This window comes from Leopardus geoffroyi, chromosome D3 (assembly GCF_018350155.1).
Source record: "Leopardus geoffroyi isolate Oge1 chromosome D3, O.geoffroyi_Oge1_pat1.0, whole genome shotgun sequence".
NCBI lineage: Eukaryota > Metazoa > Chordata > Mammalia > Carnivora > Felidae > Leopardus > Leopardus geoffroyi.
The window spans coordinates 35127871-35143590 of record NC_059339.1 but is presented as its reverse complement, the minus strand read 5'-3'; the positions used below and the strand labels follow the sequence as shown (position 1 = coordinate 35143590).

Genomic DNA, 15720 nt, shown 5'->3' with positions numbered 1-15720 from the left:
GATCTCATTTTGCCACTTACCCTACATTAGTTTTAGGTTCTGTCAGTTCACAGTGACGTTTTGTTTTTATGTTTATTTATTTATTTTGTGAGAGAGGCACGAGTGGGGGAAGGGCAGAGGGAGAGGGAGAGAGAGAACCCAAGCTGGTTCTGTGCACTGTCAGCAGAGAGACCAACATGGGGCCCGATCTCATGAACTGTGAGATTATGACCTGAGCCTAAATCAAGAATTGAACACTTAACTGACTGAGCCACTCACACGACCTAATAGTGACTGTTTTTTTATCTCATTTTCACAGTGAACTTGTAATGCAAATAATACTTAATTTCTGACTTTGTAGGCACTCTTCATTACAATATACTACTTAGTTACTTGCACTGTGTAATGTAATATCTTAAAAGATCATAACATTATTAACGTGGTATCATTGTTCTGTCCCCTGAACAAAAAATAATTTCCTGTGGCTGTAAAAAGACCCTTGTAAGATTGATGACAGAATTTAAAGGGCAAAGCAAGGAGTAAAAAGATATAAATTGAACAGTTCTTTAGCTAAAATATATGGCAGGAACAAGGTAAATTAACAAAGTAGGGAATAGGAAGGGTGAAATAGGAGGAGGTGCTGAGCTGGGCTCTAGCAATGGAGGTCAGACAGGGGCAGAGTTGAGTGATTACTTGGGAAAGTATGTGTGGGGGTGAAAAAAAGACAGGTTCTTCTACCTCTGTGCTGCATTAAGGACCTGTTCTTGTTTTCTTTGTGGCTGTGGTAGCCACCCTAGTCTGGAACCTGTTTTTGAAAAGTTACTACTACTGATAGAGCTTTTAAAAACATGAATAGAAATAGACTTACTTTTCACTGCCCCTCAAGGATACCCTCCTAAATCTTCAGATTCCCATTTCCTTCCAATTCCTCTGTTGACTTCCAAACATATGTATAAATTTGTTTTCCCTTCTGTTCACTATGGTAGATCTCAATTTAAAATAAAATTCAGTTTAAATAAAATTCAAATATAAAAAGAATAAAATGTCCTCTGGGTTTGTTATGTTGCAGTTCTTAGCTCTGATCCTTGGGCAGATGCTGATCTCCTCTAAGCCTTGGTTTCTATATCTGTAAAATAAGGCCAGTATCATTTGACTCATGGCATTGTTGTAAAGATTAAATGAGCTAATAATATATGTACGCTCTTGAATAAATGGGAACTACTAGTAACGTGTTACTTTTATATCTTTCATATTTATGGTGAGTTTTGGATACGTCCATTTTCATACTTAAGTTTAGAAAATCTTGCAGCAGTTGAAATGTTTGAGTTAAATAATCCATGCTAATTCTTGGGTGAAAAATAGTTACCTACTTTGTAAGGTAACAGTTATTTTCTTAAGTAAAGATTTATAAATGGTAGTTATTAATAGTCAACTTAATGTTACTTTTCTTTTCAGGAGTGGACGCTTCTCTTGTGAGCCAGCTGGAGGTCTTACCTCTTTGACTGAACCACCCAAAGGACCTGGCTTTGGTGTGCAAGCAGGACTTTAATTTATATTCAACTGTAAATATGTTCCAGGAGGAATAAAACATGAATCTTCTATCTACATAAACTTTTTATATTATTTGTTCATTTCATGGTGTATACCTAGCAACTTGCTGCTATGAGTGTCATGTTAATACTTAGTACCATTTTAAAGTCTTTTGCTATCTATGGCTAACTCTGAAGACAGTATCTCATAATCTAGTTAACAGTCATTCCAGTATTTCCATTTTCAAATGTCAGGTCACTTTTATCAATAATATTAGGTTATTGTGAATTTCACATATATTTTGCTTTTCCATCTTTAGCTATAGCCAAGTTTTAAAATGATTTTCTACAGAAAACATTTTTATATTTACAGCATACAGTTTTTACTGTATTTCCAACTGGTAAGTGACACCTCAAGCAGACTGTAGGTGTAAGGAGGATAAAGTAGTTGTCTCTAGAAGTACTGTTTATCATTTTTATAAAAGGACGGTAGAAAATACTTTGATATTATTGTATACTGCACATACAGTCTGAGTTGGAAAGAGCAGTCAATAAACAAAATAGATTCTGGTTGAATGCATATTTCAACGTAGAACGAAGGATAAAACCTTTTGTGTATTATTATATCCAGTTCAAGAAACTAGCTATTGTACATTAGTTGCAAGTTGAAAAAAAATGTTTATAGCTTGTTTCAGAATTTCTCAAAGTCATTGTTTGGCTGCTCTTATGACAGATTAATCAGTCAGTAATAGTAATTATGATGCTTAAAAATATCATTTTCAAGAAGATCTTTAAAAATTTGTTTTTATTTTTACCTGAGAGGGTAAACAATAACAGTAGTTACACAAGTGGCATAGAAAGGTAACACAATGAAAATACCTCTCTTCTATCCTCTTGATTTTCTACTGACTTTTGTAAAAATGCCTTCTATGTTGACATTTTTTGTTTTGTTGTGTTTTTACTCGGAAAAAAGTTAGGAGTGGGGAAGCTTCAGATACTGGGTGAAAAAACAAAGACATATTAAGGATATGCACTGATTATCAATTTTTATGTAATATTTTAGAACTAGAAAATTAACTTTCAGTCATTATAATTACAGACATAATATTATACCATTATCAAAACATATTCTGTAGTTCTTACATCATCAGTTACATTGTATTGTATCAGTATATATTAGGATTTTGAGTCTTGCTTAATCTTTTTGCCTATTTCTCTTAAAAATTGTATCAATTTTAATATAAGAATACCGGTTTAAATGATAGTTTCCTGATTAGCTTTTAAAAACGCCAGGTAAAATTTTATTACAGTAATCCAACATGGTTTCAAAATGTATGTGAACACACTGATTAAAATTTCCTTGCCAGTTTTCAGAGATGACTGCTGTATCCTGGCCTATTTCTCAAACCTGTAGGGAGAGTTAGGCATCATTTGTGTGTTTACCATCACTTGCTCCCTCATTTCCTCTTCTCAGTTCCTAGCTCTGCTTTTTTTTAAAAAGGGTATTTGAGGAGGAAATCTTACTATTGTTTAATAATAAAAATAAATCAATGTATCATTCTCCCTAATGACAAAGGATCTAATACCAGTTTTTTTGTAGCAACTACTGAAAGTTGGTAGTGAAAGCTACTGATTGCTCAGAATTACTTGCTGTAACTGGATGGGGTCACTGCTCCAGAAAATCCTACAGCACATAATAACAGTTATGTAAGAGTTTTCACTGCAAAGGTATTACATATAGACTAAGTCATATGATAAGCTATGATCTGAGATTATACTTTTATTACATTCATCTTCCTGAAATACGGCAGGAGTTTTTGAATGATCTGATATATCTGGATGTAATGTAGCAAAACATAAAGATAGTTGATTCTAAAGTTGTGAAGAACTAAGTAAGTTGGTGGGAAGGTAAATTTTGCAGAATGGCTTCTGATACAGATACCAAATACAGTTGACTCTTGAACAGTGCGAGGGAGTGGAAGGAAGTTGGAGCACCAACCCACCTCTCTCCAAATTGAAAATCCTCATGTAACTTTTGACTCCCCCAAAACTTAATAGCCTACTGTTGAGTGGTAACATAGTTGGTTAACACATATTTTCTATGTTATATGTATTATATATACTGTATTATAATAAAGTTACAGAAAAGGTTAAAAATAAAATACATTTTAATACGGAACTTCTCAAAAAAAGTTCTATATGAGTAGACCCATGCAGTTCAAACCCATGTTGTTCGAGAGTCAGCTGTGGAGAGCCTGGGTGGCTCAGTGGGTTAAGCATCTGACTCTTGGTTCATGATCTCACGATTTGGTTTGGTGGGTTGGGCCCCCCAGCAGGCTCCGTTTTGACAGTCCCTCTGCCCCTTCCCCACGCGTGGTGTGTCTCTCTCCCTGTCAAATAAACTTAAAAAAAAAAAAAAAAAAGTCAATTGTATGCACACTTTAAGTGCCTGCTTAACTTTGGCTAAGACTGAGGTTTAATGCTTGTAGTCCTTGATTGTTTGGTCCTATTCTGAAAATAGGTATTTTACCCATTTGCTGAAGATGGATTCCAGGACTTGAGCCAACAAAAGGCAGGGATATACAATTAAAAGTCTTAATTAGCAGCTTACTAACCTACTAGCTTGTAGATATGGTTTTCTTCAGACTTTTCTTGAGACCATTATCCGTAATATCTATAATGATTATGTCTTGATTTACATTTCTAGTTTCACATTGAAAAGGAAAATAAATTATAGCTAATATGTCATTTACCACGTATAAATAGGGGCTTCATTAGGAAATGTTTTTGCAGCTGAATTCTACAATGAGCTCTTCTACAGGTAGTGTCCCATCGAGTGTAGCCAATGCCTTATGAATCTTTCATATATTCAGTGATTTTAATAAGGTTGTACGTGTAGTTGCCACAAATTATGGTTAATTTGCTTGAGCAAATTAAAGATTAGCTACGTTTCAATTCTGAAGTGAGGCACTATAGAAACTGCTATAGAAATAGCAATTGCCATTACCATCAATACTAATGGACTTTCTTTGACAGTAAAATGAGAACTCAATGACTTGAAGAGATGGCAGAGTTGGTGAAATTTTTAGTGGATCTCTGTATTTCATGCCGTAAATAACGCATATTAAAGGTAACAGTATTCCACCTATAGCCATAAAGTGCTCATTTACTATTCATATTGAACCTAATGTTTTATAGGTGGGAGAAATCAGGAACCTAGGAAGGGAAAAGTGCAAGTTTATGCTTTATATAATTTGTTGAGATTTAATGTTGTGTCAAGTCTAAAGTGTCAAAACTGTGATTAGTGACATAAACCTGTAACTCCATTAAGTCACAAATACGTGCTGTAGTTGTAAATGACAGCTTAATATGGCAAGGCCAATATTAACAATGAGGAAGGTGGTTTCCGTCCAATGCGTAAACCCCCTTTAGTGGTTAAAGGCATTCCTAAACTGTCGCAGATTAGCCTCGATGTAAATAAAAAGCGTCCAGAAGTTTAGTCAATAAAATGGTTTCCCTCTGATTATGTAACCCCCTTGGTGGTTAAACAGAGGCGTGTACGAACCGTCGCAGACTAACCTCGATGTAAATAAAAAGCATCCGAAGTAAGTTCCCGCTGCTGGTAAGCCAAGACCGTAAATTTTCCTCACGCACTCTACTCCAGTATCTGACTAGTTCCCCCTCAAATACTATCTCGGATATGGAGAAAGGTACTTGTTTCTCTAAAATGGTTACTCGAAAGTGTGAATGGGAGAGAGTATATCCTGGGGTTCGCCATATCCCCGCTGCAGGTGTACATTAAGGTGCTTTCAAAACTGGCACTGGGGCCCCAGCTGGCGCAGGTGAGGGCGGGCGCGTCGCTGCCCGGCCGAACTCCGGCTAGCGTCCCCGTCCCGCGGGTTCCGACGCAGGTGCTGCCCAGCCGGCGCGCAAGCGCACTGCGGCGTGGACGTGGGCGCCCAGCCGCGCCCCGCGTCTCCGAACACGTTGGGGCTGGCCGTTCGCAGCTAGGAGTTTAGGGGGCTGACTCCCCGCCTCTGCCTTTAGACCTATCTTCCCGGGTTCGACCTCACAAACTCTCCCACCCGATCTGCAAAAATAACAGAGTATGTGAATACTCCATGTCCAGCCTCTTCGCCGCCGCCGCCATTTCCAGAAGTTTCCAGTCACATCCACTGCCATGGTCGCCACAAAAAGCGACCGCAGAACCCGTCGTCCTGGCAGCGTCAGCGGAGCCTATTCTGCTTTCTAGCTCACCCCCAGATTTTCCCCTCTCTTTTCGGGCCGGTGACGGCGGAGGAAGACGGTAACACCTGGGTGAGGTGGCGGGAGGTACGAGCACGTAGAGGAGTTCCGGCCTACACCCCCGCCGCCTCCCACTTGGTACCTTCCGACTGCACCCGCCCCGCGGCTCGGGAAGCTTCTCCGTAGAACTGAAAGAGCGGCGGGGTAGCGGGGAGGGGCTGGCGGAAGGGGCGGGCGGGCGCCGGGGGCGGGGCGGTCACGCCGCCCGTCCCGTGCCCGTGGAGTCACGTGCCTATGTCGCAGCCAATCGCCGGGCGGCGCTGTCCTGGGAGCGAGGAGGCTGTGGTGAGAGACGGACGGAGACCGGAGATGTTTTCAAGCCCGGCCTCCGCGGCGTTCGTGGCGGTTGCAGCGGCGACGAAGACAACGACAGCGACGGCAACACCGAGGCACTCGTTCAGGGGGTAAACCCTCCTGCGCCGTTAGTGCCTTGGGTCCGTGAGGGTGAGGGGGGCGTGGCGACAGGCGAGGAGGAAGGAGGGGCGCGGTTTCGAGCCCCGTACCCGGCGCCTGGGAGGAGACCCCTCAGTTCTGCGCTGCTCCCGTCTCCCCTCATCAGAGCAAGGTAGGGGACGCGCCCTGCCCACCCTGTCTCGTGCCGCCAGGCCAGGCCCAGCCCAAGGTGCCGCCGGCCTGACAGTGACAGGCCGTTAGTGGCCCCGGCGCGGGTCCGCTCCGCCCGCCGCCGCCCCTCCAGGAGTCCTGAGAAGCTGCGGCGCGGCCGGGAGCCGCCAGCAGGGCGGTGGTGCGGGGGAATTCGGCGGGGCACCCCCCCCCCCCTCCCCGCCGCCGCCGCGCCCGGGGCTGGGCTGCCGCCGCCTCCCGGAACATGGCGGGGCCGGGAGGAGCGTGTGCGTGCGAGTGTGCGAGTGTGCGCGGCCCGAGAGGGCGCCGCCGGCGTGCTGCGGCCGGACCCGGCGGGGCGGGGCTGGGCGGGGGTGGGGGCGCGCCCGGCCCGTCGCGCGCGCCCGCCGGCCCGCCGTGAGCCAGGGTGCGGGCGCGGCCGCGGGAGACCGCTGCGGCCCCTCCTGGAGAGAGCATCGGAGGTACCGGGGTCAGGGGGAGAGGAAGATGAAAGGGAGAAGGGAAATTGCCGCTTTGATAGTCTCAAGGGAAAGGAGAGCGGCACGCTGCAGTTCTGTCTTAAATGCCAGTGTACTCTGTCCTTGCCGCATTGGGCAATGGGTTCTCTTCATCGTTCTGCAAGTGCCCATTCGAATGGTGTTCGTAGACCCTTGGAGCACGTCAGATTCTTAGATCTCATTTTGAGGGGTAATATGGTGTGACGCATCCTCAAGGATCCCAAAGCGTTGAATAAACGGTTGTACAAAGAGGTTACCGAAGCCCAGCTGACAGCTGTTTTAATAATAACAGTAAGAAACAGTTTGGGATGGGAAGTTAACACTATTGCACCAGTTGAAACCGTAGGAAACATTTTAAGCTGTGTACTCTTTGACATTGTAATTTCCACCGGACACCCGCGGGTGAAATGGGTTGCAGATTCAGTGATGTGTAAAGCCTTGGAATTATCTGTAATCCCGAAGTTGAAATGAACCTGTGTTCTTAGTCATGTGCTCCTTTTTAATTTTAAAATTGGTTTACGTAAATTATGAAGGAAGGTGAACTGGTAAAATAGCTATTCTAAAATAAATTGACTGTTTATTAAAAACATATGCTCAAGTAGGCTGTTCAGAATCTCGGGCACTGATCTGTTTCAGTTTCTTCAATCATTGTACAAAGGCTTTCCTGGAGATTAGCTCAGAACTGGCAGAACATATGCTCTATTGGTGCCAAGTGGCTTAAAAACAAAATGAGATAGTGTTGACTGTATAAGATCAAGTCATTATATTTGAGCTAAACGCAAAAAATAAAGATTCATGTCTCTCCAGGAGATGATAGGCAAGAGGAAAAGGTTTTACTTCTTAAAGATCTTTTATAGTTAACACAAGTACCAGTTAAATTTAGTCTTTTAAAGGAAGGTATGCAGCCACCTTGACTAAAGTCAAGCTATTCAGGGATGTGTTCTATTTTAGGGGCATGCAAGGTGTTAAAGGGAACTAAAATCTGAGTATTAAGGGGTATTCATGGAAGGTAAAGAGTTAAAAAAAAAAAAAGAAACAGGGTACCTTTAATGTTTTTTGTCTCTGTGATTTCCATAGTTGTTTAGTATGGTTTAACGAGCAAGCAGAGCTGGGAAAGTGAAAATCTTGGGGTGTGTATTCCATGAGGAGTATTTGAGATAGAATAGAGAGAACTAAAATATTCTGATGAGGAAAGAACTTAGGTAGGTGAAAAAATATGTTCAGTCTCTGGTTTTAGTTCTTGAATATCAAGGGAAGGGGAAAACAGTTGAATTTTGTTTGGAGACAAGTGCCTACTCAGTAGAATGAATTTAAAAGGAAGATGTTTTTATCAAGGTGTTTATATATATGTGTGTGTGTATATGTGTGTGTGTGTATATATGTGTATGTGTGTATATATATATATATAATCCTATAGAAGTTTTTGGAAAGTGTGATATTCTTTTGAGGTAGATTGTAGAAAATGGTAGTCAGTGGGCTATTTGAAAAACACTTTGTTGGAAAAGAGGTTTTTATTCTAAGGAATAAGAATAATAGTAAAAATGTTCAATTTGTTGGTATTGACTGGTAAATTTTTTCATTCTCCTGTTTTAAGAGCATTATTTCAGTCTAAAAAGAGAATGATTTATGAGATTGCTTCCATCATAGTCCATAAGAGGTTTAGACTGTTTTCTGTATATAAACTTGATACTGAAGCAACATTTATCAGAAAGGCATGAAGAATTTGTTTAATAATTGCAATAGTTTGTTTAAGAGCTGTTCACACACTACTTTGTTACTTGGAGTTTCTAAAATTAACATCAAAATGTATTTGTAAAATGTATTGTGTAAAGGGTAGAGTCATGGTAATTTGTCCTTAGAACTGGAAGGGACTTCAGATTTTCTCATTTTACGGATGAGAAAATAAAGTCCTACTAAAGTGAACTAACTTACATAAGTCAGTACAACCTAGTCCAAAAAGTCTGTGGTTTGGGCCTAGAGATTCCTTTCTGTGAAAATGCTAATTTGCTCCTTTAAGAAGTAGTTTTTTGGAGTACTGGAAAGAATATTGAAATATAAGCAAGAAAGCCTCAGTTAAAATTTTTGATTTAAAAGTAAAAATTCTTGATTTATCACTTCCTAACTGTGGTTTTTGACAAATTGCATTAACTTTCAGGACCTTCTTAATCTACAAAAAGTCATTTTCCTACATAATTTACAGGGATGGAATAAATGTGGTTACATATGAAAAGCACATGGTATATTGTAAACTTTTATACATATAAAAAGTGGTGATATTTTCAAATATCTGTGTAACAAGGTGTCTAGATCCCTAGGTTTTTGCTTAGCCTTAGCTTTATTGTTTCCAGCACCTGCTGTTTTACAGATTATAACTCCCTGTAGATACATTTTCTGATCCCCACTTAGATCTAATCTTAGTAAAGCCTCTTATGAACATTTTAAATATTGCAGTTGTTAGAGCCTGACTTCCTCTGGAGAATATGAAGTTTCTCCATATAGCATTTGAAAATATTCTCATTTACACTCATGCATGCATAATCTGTTTCTTTAACAGTGGCTTTTTAAAAGTAATAGTGAAAGTGTCTTAGTTGCAATGTTAATTTGTCTGTTGCTAGTTTCCACATATGGCAATAACAGGAGATAATTTCCTTTGTAAACTCAGCTTTGAATGGTTGGTGTTAAGGTTATCTTGTAGATCTAAATATGTAGAAATGTTAATGTTAAATATGTAAAAGTGAGTTTTTGTTTGTTGGCTTTTGCTGTTTAAAGATCTTGCTTCTAGTGCTTTGAATTGATAATACTGGAAACCAATATAGTAATATTGTTTATTGTAGTATTACATATTTTACCTGTGATCTTGAGTTTGAAGATTATGATAAATACTTCTTAAGCACTTAGAATGTTCAAAGTTCTAAGTGAAATATTTAAGATAATTTTCAAAATAATCTTGTTAAACAGATACTACTATTATTCTAACATATGGCCAGGATAATAAGGCTTTGAACTATTATGCGATGTGTATATATTCATAGACCTGAAAAAAGTGACAGACCGTATTGTTCCCATTCTTAATCATTTGTTTGTGCTCTGCCTCTAATTAAGAGTGTTTAACTGATTTTGAAAAGTTTTGAGGCAGAGTTTCTTTAATTTCAGATTTTGTGAAAATATCTGGAGGCCAGCTATTCTACCTTCTACTGTGTTGGTCAAAAAAAACAAGAAGAAAGTAAATGCCTTATGAGATTCTTGGAAGGTAGGCAGAAAGCCTTTTTGTGAGATGCTGAGGTAACTGTTGGGTTTTTTTTATGTTGTCAGAAGCAAATTAATCTCCCTAGCTACAGAAGGACTACAGTTTTTAATGTTCTAAGAGGTGATTCTAACAAACTCCACCTTGATATCGATGCCATTTTTCTAAAGAAACATTTTAATCATAGTTACTATAGGAAAAAGATCACCAACCAAACTCATTTAGGACTTTTGTAAAGGAATAGATCCAGCAATAGAAAATTTGTGCAGGTTAGAAAATAGCACCCAATAGGTTTTCCTATTAGTGAGAGACTCCAAAATTCTAAGAAGTTCAGACTCTTAAGTTCTTAGAAAATTAAGTTAAACACAGAAATGCTTCCAAATTGAGATAAGTAGAAGAGACAAATTATGGAGCTGCAAGTTAGAGAGTGGAAGTAATTTCTTTTTCTTTGGCATTTAAAAAATTGTCTCTTTGGCCGTTGACTTTATGTTTGCTATTGCACTAAAATTGTTTCAAATATGTAATAGTCTACTCTTCTGGTTTTCGGTTTGTATTTGGGCCATAATTGGGGGAAATACCAGAAATATTAGTGATATCATATTTTCTTCATTTTTAAAGCTTTATTTTTATTTTTAAGTAATATCTGAACCCAGTGTGGGGCTGGAATTTAGAACCCTGAGATCAAGAGTCGCATGCTGTACCAACTGAGCCAGCCAGACTCCCTGAATATCATATTTTTAAACTACTTTGTTGCTTGAAAGAGGTGTGTGAGAGAATCTTGTAGCTTCTCAGATTTCAGATTGTTCTTCTCCTACATGGGAGTTTTGTCTGCCTCCTGAATTCTAATGGAGAACAGAAACCACGTATGTGTGGTTCTCTCTCCCTAGAAGTAATCTATTTTGACTCAGGATACAGTAGTACGTAAGAATTACGATGCTTTGTAGTTCATGAAATACTTTTTATGTGAGATCCTTTGAATTTCACAACTACTCTGAGATCAGCAAAACATTAGGTAAGCTGATGATGTTGAACCATGGATAGGATCCAGATTAAAATTCCCTGGCAAAATGCTAGACTTTTGAAATTCACTCACTAAAGAGAAGCATTAGTACATCTAAAGGAAGAGAGGAGAAGCACACCTACCGTACTTTTTATTTTCTTTTCCACCAAAGGCACATCGTATACAGCTTTCTTTCTGTTTTGTTATACCTCTTCTGAAACTTAAGCAGGGTAGAAGTAAATACTAAAACATTCTTTATACCACTTTACTAACTTGTGGTGATAGTTAATGATGTTGAAGACAAATGAGAACATTAAAATTTTACAAAATGTTTCCTACCTTAATTTGAACAAAAGTATTACAATTAGGAAGAAAGCCTTGTTACATTCTCTTGTTCTAAATGCTAAATTGTTCTAAATACTAAGTCGTGCAACCTCTGAGTTAAAGTCCTTTTTTATCAGAGTTTGAGTATTTGAAAGTTATTTGGTGATGAAGGAAAAGAACTTTTATTGAGCTTCTGTACTTGAGGCACTGTTAGATACTTGCATATGTTATTTTAATCAATGATGAGAGGAGATACTATCTACTTATGAAAATACTTCAAAAAGTTGTCATTAGAGTATCTCTAACTTTAGATATTTAGATATCTTGAGTACTAGACTCAAGAACTAACTTGAAATTTATAAGTGCTGTATAAATGTAAGTTTGTTACTTAGAGAAGAATTTTCTTATGATCAACCTAATTCATAGATTTATAATGAGGCGGATCGTCCTGTGGTGGTTATTCAACCTTCAGAAGTTAACCCTGTCTTCCAGATTTCATTAAAACATCCCAAGAATGATGATGAGTGTTCTCTTTAAGCTGAATTTGAACAGAACAAAAAATACCTTTTTACTGAGTTTCTGTTTGTCCTCTTATCATTGAAAGTAAACAGGAATGTTTGACAGCAGATTGGCTTACTCATTCTTCCTTTCTTTTGTCCTTTTTCCTCCTTCATGGCTCCTCCTTCCCCTTCATACACTGATGTTCCCCTGCTTTTGCAAACACCCAGTGAAGAAAACATTACCTATCTATTGTTGGTTGACAATTTAAATTTGTGTTAGTTGATTTAAGTATACCACTTCAATTTCAAGGCTTTTGTCTTTAATTATGGTATGAATACTGATTTTAGCTACAGGAATTTGGATCATTAGCTAATACATCATTTGCATTTTCCCTTGTGTGAATTAACACTTCATATCCTTGGCCATTTTTCTCTTTGTTCCTTCTTACTGAAAACTTCTAGAAATGGCAATCAAGAATTTAAACAATTTTTATTTATTTTATTTATTTTTTATTTTTTTTAAACAATTTTTTTTTAATGTTTATTTTTGACAGAGAAAGAGAGACAGAGCATGAGTGGGGAAGGGGCAGAGAGAGAGAGGGGGACACAGAATCTGAAGCAGGCTCCAAGCTCTGAGCTGTCAGCACAGAGCCCGACATGGGGCTCGAACTCACAAACCGTGAGATCATGACCTGGGCCGAAGTCGGATGCTCAACCAACTGAGCCATACAGGCACCCCATTTAAACAATTTTTAAAACACTTTCATTAGTGTTTTTAAATTACAGAATTAACATATGCTTATTATTAAAGTAAAAAACCTACAATAAAAGAGTTAACGATTCTCTAATCTCTCTTTATGGATATTTGTATGTTAGAGATTGTTAATCTATGTTACAAATATTTTTTCTAATTTATCATTTGAATGAAAACTTGCATTTTACATCCTTTTGGCAAACCCCAGAAGAAACCGACTCTCTCCATACTATTAATTTTAAGTTTGGTATTTGAAAGTTATTGAGATGATAACTTATTGAGATGATAACTCTCTGGGCTCTTTAATTATTTCTAATCCAAGAATTTCTTCTGCCTATAGCTTTTGTGAACTCAGTAGTTAGGGAGGAAGCACCAGAAAACAGTGAGAATTCTTGGAGCATAGGGGAAAACTAGAGTCTCACATTTAACTCCTAATTCATTATGAAGTACCATTTGACTGATACAGGCATAATTACAAGTGTTTTACAGTTGATAACAGGCTCTCCACTTAACTTTTTTTTTTTTTTTTAATTTTTTTTTTCAACATTTATTTATTTTTTTGGGACAGAGAGAGACAGAGCATGAACGGGGGAGGGGCAGAGAGAGAGGGAGACACAGAATCGGAAACAGGTTCCAGGCTCTGAGCCATCAGCCCAGAGCCTGACGCGGGGCTCGAACCCACGGACCGCGAGATCGTGACCTGGCTGAAGTCGGACGCTTAACCGACTGCGCCACCCAGGCGCCCCTCCACTTAACTTTTCATGCACTCCTTACAGTGACCTTGGGAAGTTTATCACATTCTGATTTTTATTTAAAAAAATTTTTTTTTAATGTTTATTTTTGAGAGAGAGAGCCAGAGCCAGAGCATGAGCGAGGGAGGGACAGAGAAGGAGACACAGTATCTGAAGCAGGTTCCAGGCTATGAGCTGTCAGCACAGAGCCAGATGCAGGGCTCGAACCCACGAGTTGTGATTGTGAGATCATGACCTGAGCCGAGGACGCTCAACTGACTGAGCCACCCAGGTGCCCCTCATTTTTTTATTTTCAAGTAATCTTTACACCCAACATGGGACTCATGCTCTACAGACTAAGCCAGCTAGGTGCCCCATATCTTACTCCTGTTTTAGAGATGAGATTTGATTTAAATCTGTGATTGTGTTGCTTCCTCACAGAACTACACCTTCAAACAATTTGGTGATGTTAAGAGAAAAAAGGATAAAATAATAAGTAAATTTTTAGCCTTTTGGTAAAAAATAATTATTTTGCATTACAGACTATGGATTTTTACGAGGAATGAAAGGTCTTGAGTGATCCAGTCTGAAGTGTGATAGTTTATCTCTGGATATTGAATTTGAAAATAACTGGAATTTTTATCTTTTTACTTCTCAATTTTCAAGTTGAGCAAAGAAGGTTTTAAACTTTTCATAGTTAATACGTTTTATTTTTTTTATTAAAAGGTTTTTTTTTAATGTTTTTATTTATTTTTGAGACAGAGCATGAGCAGGGGAGGGGCAGAGACAGGGGGAGACCCAGAATCTGAAGCAGGCACCAGGCTCTGAGCTGTCAGCATAGAGCCCGACGCGGGGCTCAAACTCGCAGAGTGTGAGATCATGATCTGAGCTGAAGTTGGACGCTCAACCGACTGAGCCACCCAGGCGCCCACAGTTAATACATTTTAAATAAATGTTTCTGTGAACAGCATTGCATTTGTCATTGTTGAGGCAGATGTTTGGGAAAATGTAAGCAAAGACAGTATTATAGTCTTTGTGTTTTTTAAGGGTTTACACTGAATGAGCAGAACATAAATGTGTGAAATAGGAAGACGTTATTCTTAAACATCCAGATTGCTTTCTGGTTGTTATGAAAAGGAATATACCAAACTCTGCAAGGACGTATATCGTGTCTGTCTTGTTCAGTGTTGTACACCCAAATTTCATCACACTGTAGAGTCATCACATACTTATGGAATGACCAAGAATCACCCCAAAGCCAGTGACAGGAGAATGGTCTGATTAGTATAAGAGGACTCAGGGAGAAGGGTAGTGCAGGAGTTTACTAGGATGAGGGGCTTAATAAAAATGAATTTGCGGGACACCCGGGTAGCTCAGTCAGTTAAGCGTCCAACTCTTGGTTTTGGCTCTGGTCATGGTCTCACGGTTAAAGAAATTGAGCACCAAATTGGGCTCTACATTGACAGCAGGAGCCTGCTTGGGATTCTCTCTCTTTCTCTCTCTGCCCCTCCCCCATGGGTGTTCTCTTCTCTAAAAGGAAATAAACTTAGAAAAATGAATTTGCAAGATGGGAAACAATGTAATGCAAATTTTCTTAGAAAACAATTATAGCAAAATTACATGAAATTCAGTAAGAGACAAGAAGATCATTGATAAGGTTGTTAAGTTTTAAGGTTTTAGGTCCTTGTGCTCTAAGCACATACCCGAAGAAGACATTCTCTTATCTGCTGTGTGGAACTTAAAATTTAGCTTGAAGAGATAGTTCTTTTAAAGCAAGGATCCATAAGTAGGGAGAGGTCCTGTAAACATTTTGAAATTATATTGTGAATCCTTTTTTTTTTATGTTTATTTTCTTTTTGAGAGAGAAAGCATGAGCGCACATGCACACACACACACACACACACACACACACGCAAAGGGGGGAGGGGCAGAGAGAGATGGAGACACAGAATCCAAACAGGTTCCAGGCTTTGAGCTGGCAGCATAGGGTCGGATGCAGGGTGCGAACTCACGAACCATGAGATCATGACCTGAGCTGAAGGCAGATACTTAACCGACTAAGCCACCTGGGTGCCCCTATTTTAAATTCTAGTGAATATGCTTTCAGGGTCTGAAATAGGTCTGTCCAGAAAATACTATGAATACTGTGACTTGGGAATTAAGTTCAGGTTTGAGGTAGAATTATTATATTCTTAAATAGTCCTAAACTTGTGTATTTTGGCATTATTTTTATAGTATATTTCTTTGTGATAAAACTGTTTAATATTGATAC

The 15720-nt window shown here is 39.1% G+C and overlaps 2 protein-coding genes across 5 annotated transcripts in view; both read left to right on the top strand.

Annotated features, from left to right (window-relative positions):
* Window positions 1-1590, top strand: part of NDUFV2 (NADH:ubiquinone oxidoreductase core subunit V2) — a 31667-nt gene extending 30077 nt beyond the window's left edge. Inside the window, exon 8 of the mRNA XM_045457072.1 lies at window positions 1435-1590. Within this exon, the coding sequence (XP_045313028.1) occupies window positions 1435-1528 (94 nt within the window). The 3' untranslated portion in view covers window positions 1529-1590. The remainder of the gene's footprint in view (window positions 1-1434) is intronic.
* Window positions 1591-6270: 4680 nt separating this feature from the next.
* Window positions 6271-15720, top strand: part of ANKRD12 (ankyrin repeat domain 12) — a 129864-nt gene continuing 120414 nt past the window's right edge. For 2 of the 4 annotated variants that reach the window (XM_045457069.1, XM_045457065.1), the window contains exon 1: window positions 6271-6378. The gene's annotated coding sequence lies outside the window, so the exon portion shown is untranslated. Of the gene's footprint in view, window positions 6379-6755; window positions 6860-15720 lie in introns of those variants that run through there. The other 2 variants (XM_045457067.1, XM_045457066.1) reach the window with 1 other exon arrangement.